Source organism: Scophthalmus maximus, chromosome 5 (assembly GCF_022379125.1).
Source record: "Scophthalmus maximus strain ysfricsl-2021 chromosome 5, ASM2237912v1, whole genome shotgun sequence".
In the NCBI taxonomy this organism is placed as follows: domain Eukaryota; kingdom Metazoa; phylum Chordata; class Actinopteri; order Pleuronectiformes; family Scophthalmidae; genus Scophthalmus; species Scophthalmus maximus.
The window spans coordinates 16,465,043-16,485,189 of NC_061519.1; the positions used below are offsets into that span (position 1 = coordinate 16,465,043).

The following is a 20,147-nucleotide window of genomic DNA, read 5'->3' on the forward strand; positions in this document are numbered from 1 at the left end:
GCGGAGACAGATGTAGGTTTTTAGGATGGCGAGCTTAATCAAGACCATCATGGCCTCAAACTTCAATGAGATTGAAAACAAGAAAACTGAAGAGTTTAATCCAGTGAAACAGCGTGGCTGTCTCTCCAAATATCATCTCAAATGCTTCTAGGTGGAGCAGGCAGAGATTCTGTCAAATGCTGGTCATCTCCAATAAGGGTCAGAGAGTGAACAATGAAGACTTGTCTGCGAAGAATCTTTTATTTACGTGACTTAGAATACAAACATCAGTAGTAATGTAGTTTCTTTTACATACCACTGTGTTGAAATGAATGTGTTTTTCTGGTTAAGATTCATCCTAAACTCATTGTACTTGTGCATTGCACACAGTGTCTGTTGGTACAGGCTATTTCCAGGCTTCAGTGTGTGTGTGTGTGTGTGTGTGTGTGTGTGGTCAGTTAGTCCTTTTAGCTATTCCTGGAGTTGGCTGCATCCGCTCTGCTCCAATAATGTCTGGATGACAGCGTAGGAAGTGCAGTCACAGTTCAGTTCCACGATCCTTAAAACATTGGCATGTGCGCACGGTAAACAGTTCAGGTGCTACACTGCCCTCGAAGTGCAAACCCGCCGTTTTCTTAACGTCTATGTCTTCATGAAAAGTGGTGTTTGGTCACTTCTCCCTCCAAAAAACTAATAAATCAACAAACAAAACACTTCACTTCCCTGGTTCCTCAACAGTACACCCTGTTAAGTTTGAAGTAGATACATGAGCGGTTGTTGAGAAAAATCTAAACTCACAGAAAGACAGACAGAAATTCTCTAGATTTACGGTATAAGAAGGCACGACAAGTAAATGCTTTCAAACGTCTGAGGAAAAGGGGAAAGACTTCCTGTGAAAATGAATTTTTTTTTTAGATCCCAAGATTTTCTTTGGTGGACTTTGGCTCGAAGCCAAGGTCCACCAAAGCTTTTCTTCCGTCCACCAAAGTCCACGGAAGAAAAGCGTCAATCTCACTCAGCACATAATACCGCCTGAACTAAGCTAATTGTGATAGCTTGCCACTTGTCCTCTTCCAGAAAGCCTTCGATACTAGAGGATAGAAGATTTACAGCGGTACTCGTCTCCCCTTGCCTTCTTGTCTCTTCTCCTGCCAGTTCTTCATTGCCATCTTTATAGGCCTCAATCTTTTCTTTCTAATTCACTTTGTCTTTCTCTTCGGTCCTTCACTCTGCAGCCTGTGTCAAGCAGCCCCCCCCCCCCTCTTCTTTTTTCCCTCTCTTATCCGAAATGATGTCAGCGCTAATTAAAGAGAGACTCACTCCTCGTATATCACAGCGAGGAGTCCTTGAGATTCCAATCAGTGAAGAGAACACCGAGTTTCTCTATCCTCACCGAGGCTTGTTTTCCCCCTGAATCAAATCACTCACAGATGATCTAAAACTGAGAGGCTCTTGGTTTTCCCTTGTAAATATGGGTGTTACTGTGGAGTTTGTTGACAACATTCGTCCGTCTTTGTAAACAAATTTACGAGGATTACAGACACAGAATGTGGCAAGATGTCTCGGCGGACTTGAGTGCTGCTAAACCGCAGGGACGGAGGAGAGCGGGCGGGAGGAAGACACCGAGGGAGGCCAAGCGAGTTCATCTTGTCTGTGTCTGTGATACGGCGGAACATACGCGCGCAAGCGATGGAAAATAAGCCTGCGGGTTGAGACTTCCAAGTCCACATGTCCATTTGAAGTCTCCCAACGAAGCAGCGATTACCACAAAAATCATAACACAGATGCAGTGGGCATGCATGTTAACTTCACAGCAGCTGCTGCATGACAATGCCAGCCAGCTCCAGTTTAGAGGTGTTCAAACACCAAGCGAGCGGGCAGCCAGGCACCAGGTGAAGCCGTTTCCAGTATGAGGTGCCATGTTTTTGATGGGATATTTGGGTGTGGTGATATTTATAGGTGCCCTGATTCACCAGATACAGTACGAGGTGGAAACACATCCAAGCCATGGAATCTTTTTTCTCTGTCACTATGAAGCTTTATTGGCAAATTCAGATGAAGGCCTGGGGGCAGAAACATTGAGATTTGTTGCTGATCAGTGCCACAAATGACAACATCAATTTGTCTGCCTGCTATCCCCCTTTCCTTTGCTGACGTCCCTCTCTCTCTCTCTCTCTCTCTCTCTGTCTTCTGTCATTTCTGATTCTGTGTGAAACAGTCCATGTGAGCGGTAGACCTCCGGATCTGAGGGAAATCCCCACATTATTTAGTCTCCCCAACATTTCATCAACTGCATACCCAAGAAATTACATGATTCCTGAAATGATATGATTGTACCGGTCATAGCCAGGGGTCACTGCTTTATGGTCGGATCCACATTTAATGGCCCGGCAATCAATCACACGGTGATTGCTTGCTGTTACAACTACATTTTTCAGGGGAAGAAATGCAGCGGTTGAGGAATGAGAGCTGCTACATGCTGGCAGAATATTTAGGAAAGGAAAAAGTACAAAAAGAGGGAAGAGGAGAGCAGGAAAAGATGTGTTGACTAAGAAGAAGAGAGGCTGCGCCCCAACATCATTAGCTAATGGAGTGCTGAGTAAGTCCCTCAGTCAGCTTGAGGGTTAGACTCAGTGCCAAAGGCACACACAACTTAGACTGATGGCTTAAAGGTATAGATTGGCCATGAGCACATTTTGCGTCAGCGACCATTCTGCTAAGGCTCAAATATTAGATTCAAAACCCATAAAGGCCTGAGCCTGTGCTGCTGATCCTTTTATATGAGGTGACCTCTACAGATTTTCTCAGCAGCCGATGTCAGAGTATCTCAAAAACTTCAACCCTACTTCTATTCTTACCTGCACAACTAGGTAAGTATTGTTTTCATTTATTAGCTGTACATTTTACATTATAACACCTTGAAATATAGTGTCACCTTTGTCCTAACCTGCATTATATATAAGTACAACATCTAAACTGCACACTGAAATAAACAGTACAATGGCACAATATCAAAATCAAAACTGTTGAAACCGTCTTCCCTCCTCTTCTTGTCTTTAATATGCAAATGTTTGATGTCTAATGATGCTGAGGTAAAACAGCAACTTGGAATATACCACAACCCCTGTACTTATGAAAAATATATTTAGAAACTTTCTATAGAATAAAATCAGATAAGAATGTCTGTTTTTATACATACTCTACATATTTAAAAACATTATTTTTAACCTAAAATATATATATACATATAGATTCTCGAATCAAATATCACTGGTGTTATCACTGGTAGTGTATATATATATTGCCCACTCCTATGCTAAACCCTGAAAATACATGGTTTCAGATAATGACACAGTTAAAGTAAAATCTGAAATTGTGATAATGACAAAGTTTGTTTTCGCACCAGTGATAATATTTCATTTTATTGGAGGCTCGAGAAAAAAAGAACACGGATTTTGCAATGCATGCCACTGCAGTCTACGGAGGTGCCGCCATGGTGAATGGAAACCTTTCAGTCATCCCATTGGCCCTTGTTTCCATTATCTAAAGGCCCAGGCTGCTATTATGGTTCCTCCATGAGGCCGTAATGAAAAGGTGGGGTAAAACCAACAAGCGGATCAGGTAGACCTGCACATACACTGCTCCGATCCGGACCACTGCTACTGTTTTCTCACAAGCTGACAACAAAGTTCTGAGTGAGTGAACTGATGAAGGTGTGAGTGACACATACAGTGCGTGCTTCTCAGTGTTGAGATTTATCCAGGAGTCTACTCATCTTTAGCACGTAGGAGATATAGAGGGACCCTCTGGGTCATACGAGCCATATAATTTTTATGGCCATGTCAATAAACAGCCGTCTGTGGCCTCTCAAGCACGGCTGACCCTGGAGGGAGAAACTTTAAAATGGATTCAACAGTGCAGTATTCATAGGGAGAAAACCTCACTGCAACATTTGAGCTACCAGGGGCCCAATAGGAGTCACCACTTTCACTGGACATTTCCCAATTTTCTCATAATTGTGTCTACTCAACATAATCCAGCCCCGGGCTCCCCCGCTATCCATAACCACTTCCCTCGGAGCCACGTTCACGCTCCATCTCAATAAGAGCAGAAATGTGTTAAAACAGAATCTATCCTGCCGCTGCCCCACATAACTATCAATAGCTCCCTTTCAGGCTCACGTGCACTGTTAGTATTGTCACAGGGTGGGCCATACATCGAGGCTCCTTACAGTACTTCTAAAAACCTGATACCTGCACATGATGTGGTGGTGTGTGCGTGTGTGTTTGCGCGAGAATATATGCGTTGTGACCCAAGTTCTACCCTATGACGTACAGCAACATATAGTGCAGACTCTGTGTAGTCTGCAGCTCTCTCAGTGAGAGATGGAGCAACCACAAAATGGTTTGGGATAATATCTCAGTGTAAAACCACACATTCACAATAATTCCTTGAATAACAGCTTCATATAATATTCTGACTCTGCAAAAAAAAAAAAAGACTTTCAACTTCACACTTATAAAAGTGTATTTTCATGTTATTGTACATTAATATAAATAGGTGTTTAAAATGGGGTTTTCATCTGTGAAAGTGGGGGCACAGATAAGGTTGAAGGTGGCTATAGCTCGAAGTTGTGCACTGGAGCCGTAACAGTTTTCCTCGACAGGCCACTGTGGGTTTATAAAACCATCCCATGATTTGAAAAGGCCATGGGTGTTGTTTGGGTGTGTGTGTGTGTGTGCGTGCGCGAGTGTTTGCACTCCAGCCCGGGAGAATGCCTGCGTGAAGCGTATGAGAGCACAGAAAATGGGAGCAACCAGTGTTCGTCTGGGGGCCACCTCCTTTTTCCAGCAGCAATTCTCTGGGGTCTTTTTTTCCAGCTGGCTGGGTCTAGTTTGTATGGCCTAGCTGGAACCCTTTCAAATCTGTCCCACTTGTCCTCGTGTTGGTCTCCCTGCTCCCGGTTTGCCTGCCACCCCATGAATACCAAGCAGGCACACACACACAAACACACACACACACACACACACACACACACACACACACACACACACACACACACACACACACACACACACACACACACGTATATATACACATATACACATATGCACATATGCACACACACACACACACACGTGTATATATACACATATGCACACACACACACACACACACACGTATATATACACATATGCACACAAAATACAAGCTGGGTCTCTCTCAGCATAGTTGTATTAGTTCAGTCTTTAAACACGCCAACCACCACTCCGCCGTCTGCACGTGCATGTGTGTATACAGTAAGTGCCGTTGGTCCGTTTAATGTGAGTGTTTATTGTAGAGTCATTGAAGCCTTGATGCTTCACCACAACTTTAAAAGGAGCACACCAGTAGTTTTGCATGTTTAAGCCCATTAACTACAAATTACTGACATTTCATGTCGCTGCCAACCATTTTCCACCAGACTCTCTGTACTGTACATGTATTTTTCCACCCTCCAGGCAAACGCCTGTCTCAGTTCACGCTGGCAAATCAACGTGCAAAGACTGAAACTTTAGGAGACAGGTCCACAACACATCTTCAGTATTTTTGTCAACTTCATTTATTATAGTTCCAATTGTTGAATTTATTATGCTTTGGACATTTTCCTTGGTCGCACATAAATGTGCTCGAGTGACGTAAGCATAACAACAACTTTGAGATTTGCCTGCTAAACATACTTGATTTAACAAGCTGTGTGGTTGGGAACTAAATCAACAGGGTCAAAATATTAGCAATAATCATAATGGCCCTGCTTAAACAGCTTAAAAATATAAAAGCGATAGATGCCACAGAGAAAACATGAAACATCAGCAATCCAACAGAATCAAATGACGTACGATGAGATGAGACTGCACGCTCGAGACTCGGAGGAGAAATCTGGTCTGGAACCTTGGTCAGTACCGACATTCAGCCCAGATTATCTGGTAGTGTGACGGGTTTATAAAGCCATTCTTAAACCTCCTGAACTGCCGGCAAAATCACCAGGGCCGCCCCAATAACTATCAAACATGTTTGATATTTAAGATTTAAAGTCTGGATGATCGCGCCAGTAGTTTGCGAGCAGAACCATTGAGAGACGAATTAAGAAGCTTACAGGGTTGCCAAGCTTTACGTTGCTGGCAACACTGTCAACTGCTCCACATTGTAGACCTTTTGAAACGCAGACCGCAAAATAAACCTACTGTACGAGTGCGGTGGAAAGCTGAGCTTGAGGAAAGGCTTGTTGATACGAGCCAAGAACATGCAATCAAGCATGTCATCTGACCAAGCACTAAATCTTACAATAGGTGTATCACCTGAACATTTGGTTTTGAAGAATACAGTAAAATACAAAAAAGAAAATGGAGATTACAATTTTTTCCGAAAAAAATATACAGTGGTGGGCAGGAATGCATTTTTTCTTCTTAAAAAGTAATCACAGGCCTGTGAAAATAATTTAAAATAGATAATTTGAAGGATTGCTACTTTATGTCAAACTAAATGGCCAAGAAGAGTAATCTACCGACATTTTTCACATTATGGCCTCAATAGTGTTGTCTCCTGGTTCCAGTCCGGTTCTGGGAACCGCTCCAATGAGTGGTTCCATTAAATATTTTAGAGAACAACTGCACCCCAGACAACCTTTCAACATTTGAAGCATTGTTCTTCTATTCAATGTTCCCATATTTAACATAGATCATCACAGAAGGCTATAGTCCAACTGGGTATCTCAAGGTGGATATAAATCATAAAGACGCATGTCTGTAACCCTTTTAATGAGATGAAGGAAGGCAAGGACAAATACAAGAAACAGAAATAATGGACAGTCATGTCCAGCCACGGGTTTAGTATAGGGGGGCCACTATACTGTAGATTGTGGAAAAACACTCTACAGAACTCTCCAGCTCATGTTCAAGGGCAGACATATTAAGTGCTCTTACACATTAATTTAAAATGAACAAATACACACCCTGTGTTGACAACCAGGCCTGAAATTTAGGGGAGGAAGCTGCAGAAGGGACTGTTTGGTTGACATGCTACAGAGAGAATTTTGTTTTGTTCCTCTTGACGTACATAAATCTCTGCTTGTTACCTTCTTCTTGCCTTTCAATTACACGTACGTTTCCACCTTTAAATTTGTATTCAAAGAAAGCAGAGTTTTGTTTAAAAGTTGATGATAATTACCACAGAGTTCTGTATTTATTGGCCAACCTGATTTTAGATGGTAAATTACATGCAAACAGAGCTACTAATCAGTGTGTGTTGCATCTGAAGTGCATTATATATTGCTTTGTACGTACAAAAGCTCAATTCCCACTGTAGACTCAGACGGAGAACAGCAGTAAAGTTTTTCAAACTGTCTGGCAGCCATTCATGAAACTGTCTTCATGTTGTGAACATCCAACTTATAACCACATATAGCATAAAGCATATGGTTGTGCTCACAGCATGCAAGTGCACCCAATCATTATAGCCTGGATTTTTCTCATTTTCATCAGAGTCAATGAGGAATTTATAATATCCCCTTACAGCAATACTCTAAACAGCAATGGTGATTTTTATCTGCCTTGCTGTTTTGGAAAATTACTCCTTCTCTAACCTCAGCCCAGTCCCTGTTTCTTTGGAGGAGGCTGAAATTTTTCACAGTATAAACATTATTTTTCTCTGAATAGTTACAATACTGTGCAAACATTAATGGAGAGTGCAGGGTTCGTTGTTGCACTGGTGGAAAAAAATAGCTCATAACCCACACGCAGCCTGAAAACCCTTTCCAATCAATACACTGAACATTGCCAAAGTATATGTATAAAACAAAGATGTTAAGCAAGAAAGGCTTAGAGGTTTGTGCCATTAAAGCTGCTGATCTATGTTTCTCCATTGTGTACTCACTGTGGCAGTGATGAGTGGACCACGACGCTGTGCATAGAGCAGGGCATTGTGAACGCGGCCCCTGACCTCCAGCAGGGCTAGTTCCAGGCTGTGCTGGCCGGCCATGGCGTGGGTTAGCTGCTCCAATAAACTGGTATACCTCCTCCAAGGCTGATCCAGCTCTGACACGCTGGCCAAACAGCCTCGCATTACATTCAGACAGTATCCCACGCAGGGCTTGATGAGCGTCAAGCCTCTGCAGTGGGAGCAGAACACCATCTTCACAAGGCCCTTCACGCACTCTTTGCTTAGGCTGACATGCTCGGTGGCATTCATCACCTCCACGCCCTCCTCCAAGGCCAGACCCAGTTGTCTTCCGGCTCCCAACGCCCCAGCCAGCTCCTGGGCCATAGCAGCAGGATAAGGCCCAAAGGGATTGACGTCCTGCCTGATCATACGAAGACAGTCACCCATTTCACTGGCTTCCGTCATGCTGCCTTCAATACCTGGATTTATGAGCCGCGTGTAGACGAGTGGGAAGAGGTTGTTGAAAAATTGTTGAACCGAGGCCTCCACAGACACGTTGGCCCCGCAGAGGTAGAGGGAGAGCGAGGAGAAGAGCTGATTTACATGGGGCAAGGTGTGGCGGGACAGGGGTGAGTAAGTTCCCTCCAACAGAGAACTCAGGTGGCCTTGAGAGAAAGACAGTAGGTACTGGAACATGTCTGCAAGGCAAACAGAAGAGGCACACAGAGATTAGAGAAAGAGCAGGAAGAAAGACAACAGCAGGTGACAAATCTTGATTTCAGTCATTTATATTAAAACCGTTGATGGCCGAACTAGAAGCTCTCCATGACATGGGTAAGGCATTCAAAATGAAAACACATTTCCAAACCCTGGCTCCCAACCCGCTAAGCTTGGCTTGTGTGTATCAGTAAGTTGGCTGAAGAACCAGTGTCAAGTTCCCCTTTAATGCAGTTGGATATCATTGTGTATGAAGTCATCACCCCAATAAGTGTGTCTTAAGGAGACAGACAGAGAGAGAGAGAGAGAGAGAGACTTAAACATGCTGTTGGTATGAGCAACGAGCGCAAAACAGTATTTTTTATGGCAAATACTGTACACTTGTAGATTCTACAGGGATTTCTGGCATGCAACCAACCAGCAAAACACCCAAACACACACACAGCAATCAATGATGTCAGTGCAGAGGCTGATTAGCACCAATGAAGTGGCACTTCTTGCCAAGCAAGGTACTGTAACAGAGCAGTAAAACAGAATGGGAGAGGACACACAAAGAAATGGAAAAGAAATAACATATGGAAAAAACAGCGTGACTCTTTTCCCCCGTCATTTTTTTTTCTTCTTTTATCTCCAGTACACCCATTTAGTTGCCCTCCTTTCATTGCTCATTGACATGGCCTACTGCTCAATTTTATTCTTAAAGAATAGAATTTTTTTAAATGAACAGACCTCAAAAGAAATATGCTCATTCTTGCCGATTGACACACATGCTGTAAACTTCACACAGCCAACTCATCCAATCTCTCCTCCACCACCTGACTGCTTAATCTTACACCGTCCTGTTCTACTTCTCTCCACACATCTCCCCCAGAGTGCAACTGTATGGCACTATTTGTACATGTACATGTGTGTGTGTGTGTTGATTATACTGGTGTCCAGGACACAACGCTCTTCTCTGGGGTGTGATGTCAGCTCAAAAGCATGCCAGGACACGAAGGAGCTGTAGCAACTGTACAGAAACTGAGACAAGAGAAGGAGGGTGCGAACACATATATACACCCCCCCCCCAGACCACCACATACACAGAGGCATGCACGCACACACACAGACATAGATATATGCATATACATACAGTATATACATACAGACATGTACGTTTGATCTAAGTTTTAAAAAATGTGTTTGCTTGATGTTAAAAACATTTTCACCTTTTTGAGAGCATCCACTGTATTTCAGCACAGTGACTGTTACCAAATGAGTGTCTGTGTGTGTGTGTGTGTGTGTGTGTGTGTGTGTGTGTGTGTCTGTGTGTGTTTGTGTGTGTGTCTGTGTGTGTGTCTGTGTGTGTGTCTGTGTGTGTGTGTGTGTGTGTGTGTTTGTGTGTGTGTGTGTGTGTGCGTTTGTGTGTGTGTGTGTGTGTGTGCGTGTGTGTGTGTGTGTGTGTGTTTGTGTGTGTGTGTGTGTGCGTGTGTGTGTGTGTGTGTGTGTGTTTGTGTGTGTGTGTGCGTGTGTGTGTGTGTGTGTGTGTGTCTGTGTGTGTGTGTGTGTGTGTGTTTGTGCCTGTGTGTGTGTCCAGCCCCTCCTTGCTCACAGACAGAAGGATAACAACAGTCATGTCCTCCTCAACAGCTGCACTAATATGACCGCTGTCTGTGACACACAGGGACTCCCCAACGGTCTGTCAAAGGCACCAGTCATTCGTAACGCACCAGAAAGCACCATCGTCGTGTTCGGCGCAGCTCCCGCTCATAAAACATTTAAAGATCTAGTCTGTCAAACGGGGTCTGAGGAGTGTGATGTGTGTGACTGAAATAACGCAGACAGACATGAGATGTAATGGTCTGTTAGGGACTATTACTGTAAAGCAGAGGGTGTCGAGTGGCGGTCTGACTGTCTGGCTGAGAGCAGTTAGAAAGCTCCCCAGACATGTCCAGCTAATGACAGACAAACAGGAGAAACATGATGAGAAACCCCCCAAAAAAGAAATGGCATGAGGAAAGAAAAACAACAGCATAAGACTGGCAGAGAAGTTGTAAAGTTGCAGTCTCCGTTCCACTTCAGGGCCTCTGGGGCTGTAGAGCTTGTACCAGCGTGAGGTCTGTCCTCTCGCCTGCCAGTCAGGCCGCGAGGCTCAATAGCCACAAGACGTTCACACCACAAGACGTATCCACAGGCTTGGGTTACACAGCATTACATAATGATTTCATAAAATGATTAGGCTCAGAAAAAAAAACGCCGCTTAATCTGCCTCAGTGAGAAGCGTGATGGGGACAAAGACAAAACTAATTTACTCTGCATATCAAGATACGTAGACAGAAGAACCAATAAAGGCCTCTCGAAAAAGAAGAGGCGGAATTTGAAAAAAAAAAAGGGGGCTATGACTGGATGCGCATCTCGCTGAGGGTTTGTGACAGGATCATTAAATCCTTAAGACATTCTGTTCTTGTTAAAAAAACATATTTGCCAAGAGAGTGACACAGAGTGAACACGAAAAAGGGGGGGAAAGGGAAGAGAGAGTGCGAGGTTGCCAGGAAAAAAAAAAAAAGAGTGACTGAACTTTAAAACAAGGAAAAACAACTACTGTACAAGTGGACTCCACCTTGTGAACACGCTCTGACATCTGGATTCATTTGGCCCCTGGGTCCCGAGCACTTCCCTGTCTCTCCATGGCTGTTACTTCAAACATGTCCTTCTCTGAATCGTAGGAGTAGGACAAGAATCCACCTTTCTTCCTCTCCACAGGTCCTCTGACAAACAAGAGAGTGAATCTGGTGATTCGCTCATTTTCCACCATCAATTCTTTTGTGTTCTCTATCAAGTTGTCTCCCACGCACAGATCCGGCCTCCTATTCTGCGATAAATCAAGTACAATCATTGTGGTTCTCACTGCACTTTCCAGGACTGGGAAACAGGTTGAAAACAAAAAAACAAAAAAACAAAGAAAGAGAGCTTTTTATGTCCTAACTACCACTGCATGAAAGTCGACTGGGCTTGATTGTTCTGTCTGACCACTGTTCCGTCTGAATCTGGATTTGACCACACTCCATTCAGACATACTGTTGTGGGTGGCTATCATTACCATGTCACAGGCTCCCATCAAGTACGCCTCTTGGGAAATGAAGCCTGGCTGGACTGGAGCTGTTTTGCATGAAGCAATTATGTCTAATTTGCGAGGAAGCCCTAAAAAACACTGACTTTCATAACACATAATTGTCGAGCTAACAATACAGAAATAAAACAACAGGCCTGCTTCGCCTGCAGCCCTGTGGGGTTCATTTGACATGCTCTCTGCTCGGAATAAACAAGGTATTAAATAGATAAAAAAGCAGCGGTGGCAATGCAGAGGAGGCGTTTGTCCTGCAGTGGCTTACAATGAGTTGGATTTATGTCTCTGCAATGGGAACGTGTACCATATCTTTCCACCGACGCTAGGCCAAGGCCACTTTCTGAGATCACAGGGTTTTAATCATAAGAAGTTATTTCCACGTTGCATTCTGCATGGCAACCCAGTGTTTTACCAGCACAATTAAAGCTCAAGTGTCGCCATGGTGAAGCTGCCACAATAACTGGGTCAAAATAAGCACAGTGGTGCCTCTGTGATTTGAGTCACAAATATAATGTTCCTTGCCTTTGCTACCCAGAGGCCATTTTATACATTGAGTAAGATCAACAGAACTTCGTGGCATGTCTATGGGATGTTAGACAAAATTATTATAACATAAAAATGTTGGAATTCACTGACTCCTAGTGGGAGTGTCTCGATGGACACTGGCAGAAGCGCAAGTCAAAGCCTCAAAAGAAACATTATGAGATGGAGTGACAATATTTAATACAAAGCAGTCTGCCAAACTTTAGTCTACAAATACAGAATTTCTGAAATCTACAGTGCAACTGTGATGATTACCCATAAACAGCATTGTTAATATGTCCAACAGTGACTTTGTATTTTTTTTGTTTACTTTACCTTTGAATCCAAATGAATCATAATTGATCTTGTGTTGATCTGATCCCAGATTCAATCCTGTAAAATCCTGAATATGTATTTCGTCCCCGCAGATTAAGGTGAGTGACGAGAAAGGTGTTTGGTTTGTTTGCTCTAACAAATGTGGCATCATGATCCAACTATAGTGTATTTTCACCTTTACTTTTTGAATATGTATTTTTTGAATGTTCTCGATTTTAATCCTGTGTCCCAGCATCAAATTTTATCTTGTTATATGGCAAATATAGCTCTTAAACCATACATGGAAACTGGTGGAATTTGGAAACATCGAAATCCCTGTCTTTTCAATGACTTTAATCTTATATTGTCAATCATAATGATTGCTCAAAGTCTTGACTCCCTCCCCGTGACTGTAAATACTGCCAGTTACCGACCGACACACAGTCGGTAACTATATCCTTTCCAATTGATTGGTTGAATCTGCAGGCGTAGGCGAAGGTGGTGGCGAGACGTCCGACTGTATTATCCACAAGAGACGAGGCTGCTGTCATGACCTGGGGCACCAGGAGCCGTACATAAATGCTATTGGTTACTGCAAAAGCCATTCAATGTATGCAATATTTCCCTCCGTAGCTTTGTGTTTCCATTGGACACACGTAATTATGCGGAATGAAATAGCAATCTGACATTGTTTCACAGGGAGAACGAGAAAAACATATAACTCATAATAATTAAAGACAGAGTTTAGCTGTATCACATGCTGGGTAAAATGGAAAGTCGCAGTGTTATAAAATGTGCTGTAAGGAAACGTTAAGGCCTTTAGTACCTGATTTTCCATTTATGCAAATTCTGATATAAACAGGGAAAATTTAGTGTGGCCCAAGAACTTTCCCCATCCTAAACCAACTGTGTAGCCATGAGTTTTAAAATATATAAATACATTTGAATATTTCTGTCAAGAGCGAGGGCTACGTGGCCGGGGTGGCTCAGTGGATAGAGCAGGCACACATGTACTTCGAGGTTTATTCCTCGACGCAGAGGTCCAGGGTTCAAATGCGACCAGTGACAATTTCCTCCATGTCTTTCCCCCCTTTCTCACCTAGCTGTCTTGTCAAATTAAAGGTGGAAAAAGCCCCAAAAAATAATCTTAAAAAAAAGAGAGTGAGGGCTACATGTTTTATGGAGTGCAAGCATGAGTGCATGTACAGTAATGTATGCAGGTTTTTTTTAGTACATGTCGGCCTGTGTGTGTGTGTGTGCATATGTGTGTATGGTGTCATGTGCTCGGAGATGCGGTAATATTGTGATAATGAGGTAGGAGACACTGTTCTCATACCATGGAGCTGTGGGCCATTCCTATCTTGGCAATCAGTCCTAACCGGACCTGGCCAGCCATCTTCTCAGCAAAGCATTTTAATCCTACCATAGGCTTGGGTTTCAGACAGGTCACCACAAAGATATGTGACATAGTGACACGTGTGTAGATTACATATCCTTGTTTTAATTAGTATAAATACTGAACATAGGCCCATCTCCCACACAGCACTGGTCATCTTAGGTTACAGAGGAGAGCTGCAATGTCATACACTCCCCCAGCCTCTAACCTTTCGGCAAACAGTTTAATGGTAATAATCTATTAATAAGTCGATTAATCAATCTGTTGTTTCGCCATACTTATGTGGCAAAATCTCACGTCTACAGTCTAAAGTGGAAGAATGACTCATCTGTTAGCCCGCAGGCGCAGACGAGCTGTTCGTGCGAAGTTGAGCCGTACACAAATCCACTATCTGCTTAGAAAACCCACATATTCATTCGCAAATGTGCGTGAACACGTTCCAGATAACCCGAGCCGCAAATCCCCATGTGCTTGTCTTGGCCTTGCAGGGGGCTAACAGGTGGGATAATTAGCTTGAGAGGGAGAACAGGAGGAGGCTACGGATGAGAAGGAGACGGGGGTTAGAAAGCTCCTCATCTCTCCATCAGTACTCCAGTAATTAAAAAAAGGCCGCCTGGCCATATCAAAACTCTGAAACATAAACAATTCCACAGATGCCAGGGGCATTCTCGGCTGCACTGCGCTATAACGTAGAGAGAGAGAGAGAGAGAGAGGAGGTGTGAAGGTGGAGACTGGTGCTCCGGCCAAGGTAGGGAAACATGATCGAAGGCAGAGGGACGAGCAGACGAGAGAGGGACAGGGACAGAGGAAACAGCACAGGGGCCGTGGGTGAGGGGCTACGGGAAGAGCAGGGAGGGAAGGTTGTTCAAATGGCTATTACCATAAAGGGGAGATGTGGGGGGCCAGCCTGGGGGCAGCCTGTTGACAGACTGATGGACAGCACCTCTGGTCCTAAGCATTAAGGGGGCCACAGGTCTATAGTCTACATAGAACCACCATTTCTCTTGTTGTCATTGGCACATGAATCAGTGTTTCTTTTGATTCGGTGGTGTCCTAAGAAGCAGCAATGTGTCTTAAATACAAAAACATAAATACTCAAGGTTGCAATCTGACTCATTAGCACCGAGACTGCACGTTTAATATCTACATATCGGTGGTATTTCTACACAAACCTTCAGACTCAACTGCTTGAAAGAAAGAGTAACTGTATAAGGATGATTGTTGATTACATGCAACAGCATATCAGCTGCCAGTAACTGTGTACTCTGCAGACGTGAGGATGAAGTGAATCTGAAAGACTGGAGGCATTTTCTCCGAAAACTGGCTACAATGATGACAGTGTAGTTTTGAGGTAAACAAAATAGTGAAGGTAATAACCCATAACATTAAGTAGATGATGATGACTAGAGACGACCAGAGGAAGGAACAGTGCTCCAGATTTTCTTTTTCTTTTTTTTTAAAGAAAGGAAACATTTAGGCTTACAAAAGAGTAACACAAAACAGGCCCTTCTCAGGTGTGAAAGGAGTCCAAGATGAAAGGAAAGTCTAATGAAGAATTTTCCACGTTTCTTGGCAGGTGTGGCCCCTGTTTTCATTTTTCAGCTTTCACACAGAGAGGGTCACTTATGCACTGCTTCAATTATGGGTCAAGAATACTCTTTGATGAGGCCTAAGCCTTTGAGCTTACGCCTTTAAAAACCACACAAAAACACATCGACCTGTTTGTGGGGCGAATTGAATCATAAATCAAAAACGTTTGTGATGAAGAAGAAACCAAATGCATTAAAGTATTAAAAAATGTGCCAGTGACTGCGTGGTGGTTGATTTAAGAGCAGATCCAAGTAAAACCTTGGCTCACTTTGGCAGACGATACAGCAGATATACAAGACAAGGCTGTGTCTATCCATTCCTTTCCTTTATTTTACCTCCTGCTCTGAAAAACAAGGGATGAAAAATTGGGGGATTAGTGTATAGAGACTACCGTGGGGACTCCTTAATGGTGCGCGCGGAGCCACAGAGGCGAGGAACGGGAAGGAGAGGCAGGAGAGGACTGTCCAACACAGGGCGTAATGAAAGGAAATCGAGTTGACATTAATGGAGGAGTGATGAAGGGAGCTGGTGGTGAGAGACAAGAGGAATACGGCCAATTCTGACCCACTTTGAGCTGAAGTAACAGTGTGAGTCACAACGCGGAGACATGAACATCGCAACGCTCATATCCACTTATGCATTAAAAGCACATATTAAGCACACACCCTGATCTCCCACAGGCATCGAGTGCAAGCAGCTCTCCTTCACAGACCCCGCAAGTCTGGCCAATATGCAATGTTCAGCCCCTCTTTCTCTCATGCTAAGTCTCATCAATATAACCATTACTATTTTGTATTTTAGGCAAAATCTGCCATCATTTCTCCGTACTACATTTCCTCTAATTAAACAGAATAAAAGTAGGACATCTGTAGGTTATCAGTGCTTGTCTGAAAAGAATTGTGGCTGACAGCCTCTATACTATCACATGTGTGTGCGCGCACACACACACACACAAGTTTTATGGCTTTGGGATCAGTCTGGGAAGGACCGGTGCAGCGGAGTCAGACAGGACACAGGAAAAGGCCAGGCAGGACCAATCAGCAGCAGTAGAGAACAAATCCCATCAGCCACCCAGACAGATTGTGTTCCAGAAAAGCCAAATTCTCTTGGACAAAGAAGCAGCCCCGGGAGATGCGACTTTGTCTGATTACCAAGGAACTTCCTGGACATCAAGCTTATTGTCTTGACACGAAAAGCAGTGAGACGGATGAAGCTTAATCTACACCAAGAGTGTTTGTTGAGGCTACAGCTGAAAGACAGTGGCAGAAATAGTATTTGTAAAGTTGTGTCAGGAAATCATTCCATGTTAGAGAGGGGATCGTGCTGGCGAGAAATACATAAAGGGGTATTTATCTCAGTTTCATTTAATGCTATTATGTCAAATTGCGGCTGTGGAGCCTGGCGGCAGGCTAAACACAGACTTTGTATTTGTCTAGGCACTGGGCGTGATACTGGGGAGTACGGATGGTTGGTGAGGAAGGCCGAGGCTGTTGGGGAGCAGAATAACAATGACGAAGAAAAATGAAAGGAGACATTTGGGGTGAAGGGGGGTAAAAAAAATCTGGAAGAATTTCTCTGTTTATGGTTTCATTCTGTGGAGCGCACATTTGGCAGCTGGGTTATCTTTGAGACAGGAGGCTTCCCTGTAGAGCACATGCCAGCGAGCAAGCTGTTGGCATATTGCCTGCCTAGACCCAGCATGCTCTTGTTAAGCAACCGGTGCTGACAGAGCATGGACCACAGACAGGGAGAGACACCCAGGGAGACAGCGGGAGAACAATGAGCAGCAGGGGACTGAATCTACAGGGTAACAACCTGTTGATCCAACGTTGTTTAACACAGACATCGATGCTCACACCTGACAGAAGCAAAGTTAAACACACCCGTGCACACTTTCACTGAAATTCTGCTTTCACCATCAGCCCTTCCTCCGCCTCCCCTTCTTTCTCCTCACCTTCTAGGCTGCAACTCCCGGCTCCTCTGTCTTCTCACACATTCATGCAGAGGTGAGAGGAACAGATGAAAAGCAGAAGTAGTTAGAGAAGCTTTGAGTGTGACTTTATGACTGCGAGAGGCTTTGAGCTTTCCCCCTCACCCCTCCCTCCTTTCCTTTGTTCTTTCCCCCTTCTTTTCCCCAGTGAGCCCAAGTCCTGCAAACTCTGAGGGAAATGCATTCTGCCCATATGTGTCATGTCTACTCAGGAGACTAGAAAGGCGTAGTTAAAATACAAACATGCTTAGGGGACGCACGCACACACACTGAATTTACTCTACCATTAGGTAGATAAACTCTTTTTCCCTCCACCCTGTGTGATTAGGACGTGTAGGGATGGATTCCGGATATCCTCCCTAATTTGAGAATGAGCTCATGGTGCAGCGCAATGTCATCCTGTGTCCAAGCATCGGCCTCTAGAGCAATAACCCTGTCGGTCAAAACATCTGCAGGGGAAAATACATGCAGGCAAGAAGTGAGAAGGGGAGAAAAATCTATGGTGGTCAAGCTTCAAAGATCACAGGCAAAATGAGCAAGGGAACTTCAAGACAAATGCAGCGAGATCCCAATATAGATGAAATAGTAAAGATAGGACACAACAGCCCTGATTCATCACTGCTATCACTCGCACACACATACACATGCAGACACATGCCCACACAAACTGTGAACATTAGACACATAAATCATCACTGTTTAATAAGTCACTGTTTGTAAAGGTTGTTTGGTGTGACCCGCACAAGATTATCCTGACACAATGAAGGAAGCCAGACAGTTTAATCTGAGGTGTTTCATTAACAACACGCCTTTAGGCTAGATTGGCAGTCAATACTTTGAGGAGAAATTGCAGAGGCTCTGGGGGTTTAGGGTACAAAAAGCAACAGACGTAGTCAGGGAGGCTGCAAATTCCCAGGAGGCAGAGAGACGATTACAGTAGGTTAAACTCAACCACCTGCAAGAGCCTGAAGGGAGGAAACAGTCGCAGGAGAAGATGCACCAATCGTCTACATGGTCTGTGTGTCTTCTTTCTTGTCCTGTCTTAACCAATGCTCACCTCTCTGAGTCCTCTCTCTCTGAAGTCTGGCATTTGCGGCAAACACCGTCACGTATCCCTTTGCCTCTAGTTGTAGTATTGTGCATTTTGTCTTTTGCATACGCTCATCCAAGGACAGGGGGGTCTGGAGAGTTCTTGTATGACGAGACAAGGATCAGCTAATTATGTCGCCTCAATGAGGTAAAGGCACTGTCCTTGCAGTGACCTCTTCGTACGTTTTTTATCTCTCGCTCTCTCACCGTCTCACTCGTGTGGCCCCGTCACTTCACTGAAGGACGCCTAAAGTCTTAAATGCAGCAATGCACTTTCACTGATGACAGAGTGCAACCTAGGGAAGGAGAAGACGCTCTTGTGAAAAGCATTTGTCAACTCTTGTGAGGACAACTTGAGCCCTGAGGTGGTCATGGCGACTTGGAAGGGTGGTAAATACTGTACATGCTCACAAGTCTGTGGTACATATATACGGACACACACAACGATCATGATGCACATGTACTAAACACTCTAATGCCAGCATTACAAACACACACACACACACACACACACACACACACAGATGTCATGACCTTTAACTGTGGCCAGGTTGCCGTCATATCAGTGACACTAGTGATCAAAAGTGTCAGCATTTTCTGCTTCCCAGTAGTGTGACTATATACCCAGATAATTTGTCTCTTGCTCATCATCCCCACCTGTTTTTCTCACAAACGCGCGCACACGCACACACACACACACACACACACACACACACACACACACACACACACACACACACTTAAGGAGACAGAGAGAGAGACTGCTCTGATATGAGCCACATTCACAATCAGCAACTAGATTTCTGGCATGCAACCAACCAGCAAAACACACGCACACGCACGCAGGTACGCACGCACACACACACACGCACACACACAGAATGTATAAGTAAGCTTGCTAAAAGTATGCCTCTGACCCAATGACTCTTAACTACTGTAGTAAAATCAAAGAAACACACACAAGCACACATTCAAGTGGCCAATCCATCTGTTCACCTCGCCCTCAGCCAATCAGGAGACCTCGGAAAGGTGACCAGCCAGTCAGATTACACCAGATCTGATTGGCTATAGCAGTCTGACAAGCCAAAGCCCATGATGGCAGCTCTAAGCTGGCCAAGCTTAGCCTGGCCCAGCTTAGACTGGGTTCTGTCGTCGACACCTTCCCACCATCAGGCCCCGACACTCATTGCCTATTAACAATGGCATGGATTAGGAGAGACTGTGTTTGTGTGTCGGGGGTGAGAGAAGTGACCAGTGGGGTTGGCCTGGGTGTATCTGAGAGAATATTTTGGGAAGTTGAAAGGTAGGAGGAGATATTAAACAGGAAGGAGGTTGTTACATAAAAAGATGGAACCTGCCTGGAGGATTTAGAGCTTGACAGCAAAAGAAGAAGGAACTATGTGGAATATCCCAAACGATTATTGGTTCTGTTTTCCTAGAAAGCTTTGTTATACAGTTTAACCTATTCCTTTATTTTAATACAGTCTCAGAAACATTAGCAAACAAAGGATCCAGAGGGTCATAGG

General features: G+C 44.1%; 1 protein-coding gene across 2 annotated transcripts in view; it reads right to left on the minus strand.

The window, feature by feature from the left end:
• gpc5c (glypican 5c) overlaps positions 1–20,147 on the minus strand; it is an 89,011-nt gene that overhangs the window by 57,586 nt on the left and 11,278 nt on the right. For both annotated transcript variants that reach the window (XM_035634887.2, XM_035634888.2), the window contains exon 3: positions 7,891–8,594. In XM_035634887.2, the coding sequence (XP_035490780.2) occupies positions 7,891–8,594 (704 nt within the window). The remainder of the gene's footprint in view (positions 1–7,890; positions 8,595–20,147) is intronic.